Source organism: Nycticebus coucang, chromosome 5, assembly GCF_027406575.1.
Source record: "Nycticebus coucang isolate mNycCou1 chromosome 5, mNycCou1.pri, whole genome shotgun sequence".
Classification (NCBI taxonomy): domain Eukaryota; kingdom Metazoa; phylum Chordata; class Mammalia; order Primates; family Lorisidae; genus Nycticebus; species Nycticebus coucang.
Window position 1 is genome coordinate 40,406,465 of NC_069784.1, and position 5,310 is coordinate 40,411,774.

The 5,310-nt window shown below is 48.5% G+C and overlaps 1 protein-coding gene across 1 annotated transcript; it reads right to left on the minus strand.

The window, feature by feature from the left end:
* Positions 1 to 1,750: 1,750 nt before the first annotated feature.
* Positions 1,751 to 4,762, minus strand: KCNA10 (potassium voltage-gated channel subfamily A member 10). The gene is made up of 2 exons (XM_053592011.1): positions 4,707 to 4,762; positions 1,751 to 3,366 (listed from the first exon to the last, which is right to left on the minus strand). Exon 2 carries the CDS (start codon positions 3,308 to 3,310, stop codon positions 1,775 to 1,777), a length of 1,536 nt encoding a protein of 511 aa, XP_053447986.1. The 5' UTR covers positions 3,311 to 3,366; positions 4,707 to 4,762; the 3' UTR covers positions 1,751 to 1,774.
* Between the last annotated feature and the right edge of the window lie 548 nt (positions 4,763 to 5,310).

The window sequence follows — 5,310 nt, forward strand, 5'->3', positions numbered from 1 at the left end:
AAAGTTAAAATTATCTGGGTTTGTTTCCTGGTATTCCCATTACAAAAGTTATTAGAATTGTACCTGAGACAGAACAGAATTGAGAGTCTCCTCTGGCTGTTCTCCAGAATCACTGGCCTTCTGATAATAAATCTTGTTTGGACCTAAACCCTGTCTCTGCATATTGACTGGACAGTGGCAGGTGGCCAGACCCTCTTGGTCCGGTAATGCCTGAAGAACTTGGGACTTGTCAGCTTTCATAATCACGTGAGCCAATTCCCTATAACAAATCTCTGTCTTTTCTCTCTCTCCCCATTATAAATATAAATATAAAGCTTTACACACACACACACACACACACACACACACACACACACACACACACACCCCTATTGGCTCTGTTGCTCTGGAACCCTGACCAAGACAGCCAGGATTGTGTGTTGTGTGGAGCAGAGCTCTTTGGTGAGGTGCCACCCAGGGCCATTGTTCTGGTGCTGACTACTCTTTGACGTGTGGCCAGGTGGTGGATAAAGGGCTAGAGTAAAGCATAGGGTCTTTTTTACATCAGGGGGTGGATGGAGAAGGGACAGATGAAATGGACTATTGATTCTGGGAATCTTAATTTCACTCACTTGGGAGCTTGGTGGACTGAGCAGGCTCCTCTCCTGGGAGGACAATCCTCTGTCAGCCTGCCACCACCCTCCTCCTTGAGTAAGCCAGGCCTCTGGGCACATGCCGTGGCACCCTGCTCTTCCCTTCACAGTGGCCCCATAGGCTACTGGCTAATTCCTGATGACTTGATGGGAGCTGAACCCAAGGCAGGGATATGTCTATTTTCCTGGAGCAGTTTGGGGCCCATGCTTCCCACACTCAGGTTCCCTGGTCTTTGTGTGAAGCCCTGGAGATGAGCCAGGTAGAAATCATCTGGGAAAGTTTCCACTTGTCCTCTGTCCAGGGAGGGGACTGAGGAGCGAGGGGCCAGGCAGGCACTGCCCTCCCAGGCTATGTGGAGACCCTGGGAAGTGTGTCTTGCTGATTGGCGCCTCTGAAACACAGACTTCATAAACTCCTGCCGCCTGTTCCAGCACATCCTTCTCATCAGGGGAAAGAGCACTAAGGCCAGCAGGTGGGAGATTTGACAACCTCGGCTATGCCACTCTGTCTCAGTGACCTTCAGTAAGTTGCTCTCCCCTGCTTTGCTCCATTAAGGGAATACCAATCAAATCGAATTTACTGGTTATTTTGATATGCAGTGAGAAATGTGGTGAAATGCTTTAGAAAATTTATGCGACGCTACACAAGTGTAAGGTATTATTAGTGCTGTTATTAAACAGTTCTGGGCTCTTGGTTATTGCTCATAGTAATCCCTGGCCTTTTAATGTGTTTCCTCTCAGAAAGACCAAAATGTTTACTCTTTAATATGCAAATAAATCACTTGTGATCTTATGAAATGTAGACTGTGATTCGGTAGATCTGGGGAGGCCTGGATTCTGCATTTCTTTCTCCCAGATGATGTTCCTACTTCTGGTCTGGGGACCTAAACTACCCCTTCACTGGAAAGGAGAATAAAATCTTCCAACAGTGGGTTGAAAGGAAACAGCTTAGAAAGAAGTATGGGCTTATCAAAACAGCTTGTAGTCAAAGATGGCTTCCGGTTATTAAAGATCAGTTTTGGTCTTTGGAAAAGTTGAGAGTCAGAGAAGGGGGATAGAAAGAGGGAGGGAGGTAAGGAAGCAGGTAGAAAGAAAAAAGGGAGAGAAAGACAGACACAGGGACCCAGGAAGCCCTGGACTGATCACTTCCTGGACCTCTCTGTGGAACAGCCACCGTTGGTCTTAGTAAGAGAGTCTGTGCTGCCCATTCTTGAGCCCACACTGTTGAGGATTTTATCAATTTCTCCTGGGATGTTCCGCTTTTCCTCGTTCTCAGTCTCCCGGTGGTAGAAGTAGTTGAAGTTGGAGACAATGACAGGCACAGGGAGGGCAATGGTGAGGACCCCTGCAATGGCACACAGAGTGCCCACAATCTTCCCCCCTGGGGTGATGGGGCACATGTCACCATAGCCTACAGTTGTCATGGTGACCACTGCCCACCAGAACCCATCAGGAATGCTAGAGAAATGGGACTCAGGTTCGTCCACCTCCGCAAAGTACACTGCACTGGAGAAGAGGATGACCCCAATGAAGAGAAAGAAGATGAGCAGCCCCAACTCCCGCATGGATGCCTTCAGCGTCTGCCCCAGGATCTGCAGCCCCTTGGAGTGGCGGGAGAGCTTGAAGATGCGGAAGACCCTCACCAGGCGGATGATCCTCAGGATGGCCAGGGACATGTTCTGCTGGGTGCTCGGCTCTGTCTCCTGGACCAGCTCTGTGATGAGAGCTGCAAAGTAGGGGATGATGGAGATGATGTCGATAATATTCATGATGTTCCTAAAGAAGTCAGTCTTGCTGGGGCAGACCACGAACCGAAGCACCAGCTCAAAGGTAAACCACATGATGCAGGTAGATTCCACCATGAAGAAAGGGTCGGTGAACATGGTCTGGGAGAGGACTGTCTTGCTAGAGTTGAGGCTGGGATCCCTAACCACCTTCAGCTCCCTATCCTCCCGGAACTCTGGTAGTGTCTCCAGGCAGAAGATGGTGATGGAGATGACCACAACCAACACTGAGACCACAGCCACACCACGGGCAGCGCTGGAGCTCTCGGGGTACTCAAAGAGGAGCCAGAACTGACGGTGGATGTCATTGGTGGGGAGCAGTGTTTCAGGGTCTTTGAGGAAGCCTTCATCCTCCCGGAACTGGTCCATGGCCTCGCTACCCAGTTCATAGAAGGAGATCTCATCAGCAAAGACATCAATAGGAACATTGGCTGGGCGCCGGATTTTCCCACCAGATTGGTAATAATATAGGATGCCGTCAAAACTGGGCCGGTTCCTATCAAAGAAATACTCATTTCTCATGGAGTCAAAGAAGTGCATCCTTTTCTCACGGTCTCCCAAGAGGGTCTCTGGGAACTGATTAAGGGTTCTGAGCTGGGTCTCAAATCTCAGCCCAGCAATGTTGATGATCACTCTCTGGTTTCCTTCATTCCAGACCACCGGCTCAGGCCCCGGGGGGTCAACACAGTCTCCTGGGAGCTTGGAGAAGGAAGTCTCCTGGTTGGTGGTGTCACTGATGAGGCTTCTCCAGTTGGAGAAGGGGCTGCTCCCAGGCCGACCTTTTGGGCTGGTTGGGTCAAAGTCTGTGGTGTAGCCTGGCTCTTCCTGAATTTCATCTGAGTTATCGAAATTGACCAGGGCAACCTCCATTTCCTTCCAGCCACACACATCCATTCTAGGGGAGTCAGGGAAGGAGCATGAAGACCCTCAGTCTTCCTGCCTGCTGTGAGCTGTGGAGAGGAAGAAGTTCATTAAACAGAAGCCAAGGTGATTCTTGGTTATTGAGGTAAGGTATACCACGGAATAAACAATGACTTATTTTTAGCTTGGGAAGGAATGTCATGGTTGTTTAGGGAACATTCTTCCCTGAAAATAGTTTGTGCCTGCTGAGTTTTCACACACGGATGACTAGAAGAAGTTGCAAAGGAGACTGGCTAACGGGAAAACTCTCCCCAGCAAAGGATAATCTCCATCAATGCTGGCAGAGAGAGGCCTCAATAAGAGAAGATGTTAACATTTTTTAATAACAAAAAGTATGATTTTGTATTGGTATGAAACCCTTGAATCTACCCAACATGTTTCTGTGCCTTGTCTGTGATGTCTTTCTTTCTTTTGCACTAATAGCCAGTCCCGCATACATGCTTTTGGTTGTATCTTCAAAATATACCCAGAATTTAACCATCCCACATCACTTCCCCCACTGCCTCTTGAACCAAGTGGTGAGGGGTGGGCATGGATCAGTGAACACAGATGGGATTCTGTGGGAAAGGAATAACAAGAGAATAGAGGCTGTGTGACCAATGAGTAATGTCCAGTAAACCACCGCTCATCTGAAAGTAACTCCTGGGGTTGTTTTTTGTATCTCAAATGAGTTAATGTGTATAAAATGCTTGGTGGAGAGATTGCTATGTTACAGCTATTGTTACTCTCAAATTCTTCATATGTCAGGAACTTCTAGAAACCTCTAGCCTTTGGAATTTTTTTTGTTGTTGTTGTTGTTGTTGAGACAGAGTCTCACTGTACCACCCTCAGTAGAGTGCCGTGGCATCACACAGCTCACAGCAACCTCCAACTCTTGGGCTTACGTGATTCTCTTGCCTCAGCCTCCCAAGCCTTTAGAATTTTTTTTAGCCTGAGTTGAAGATGTTCATGGTGAATGATTTCATTTTGAAAAACCCTTTTCAGTGGGAAGGAAGTATCTAAATGTGTGTGTGCTGGAAGTGGAGTTAGGCGAGCATGCTCAGTGGGCTTGGATATCTACAAACATAGATTTTCCTTCCTCAGGTTCACTCTAGTTTCAATTTAAATTTAAGAACATTGAAGCCAGGAAGACTGAAGGTGAGGGGAAGGTGGGAGAAAAGTAAGGTACCTAGCCTGAGGCAAATTCTATAGTGGTTGTAGCTTTGGGACAGTTTCATTTACAGGTGACAGGCTATCCTGCAGTGTATAGCATTGTCATCTTTTCAAAGTTATTTCATCTTCACTTATCTCACTAGATGACAATAATTGTGTGAGGTTAGAAGATGTTTTACAATTGGGAAGACTGAGTCCCAGGGGCCAAGTGGCCTACCCAAGACCACAGGAGTAGAGTCACAGATCTGATCTGAACCCAGGCTTGGCTTTCCGATCCAGGGCCTTTCTCTCCAGACTGTGGGGTCCCTGAGGAGGTCCTGTGGGGAGCTGCAGGCCAGGACACAGAATCATGAATGTTCAGAACTCCTTCTGCTCCATGTCCTCTTTTCCTAGTTCAGGCTCCATCTGTTGGGTGATGAGCTTCGGTTTGGTCTGAGGGCGGTTTGAACCCCACCTCTTAGGAGTGTGGGGCCTTTGCCAGCTCTCTGACTACACTGGGCTGCGGCTTCCTCAGCTGGAGAGTGGGGAAGGATGTAGCCACACCGAGTTTGTCAGGCGCCACCTGTCACAGATGCCTGGTGAGCAGTGTGGCAACTGGAAGTCAGGACAGAGCAATGGGTAAGAACTTTGAGAATAGAGCCAGTCAACCTGAGAGCACATGCTGGCTGTGCACGTGAGAAGCCCTGCAGAAATGTTAGCCATTGCTCCGTGGTGATGCCTGTCACAATTTAGGGGCCTTGTCCCGGATGGCTCAGCTGCCAGGCAGATGTGGGCCTGGGGCTCCAGCTCTGTGCTCATCTCGTGACGGCACAGTAGAGCTT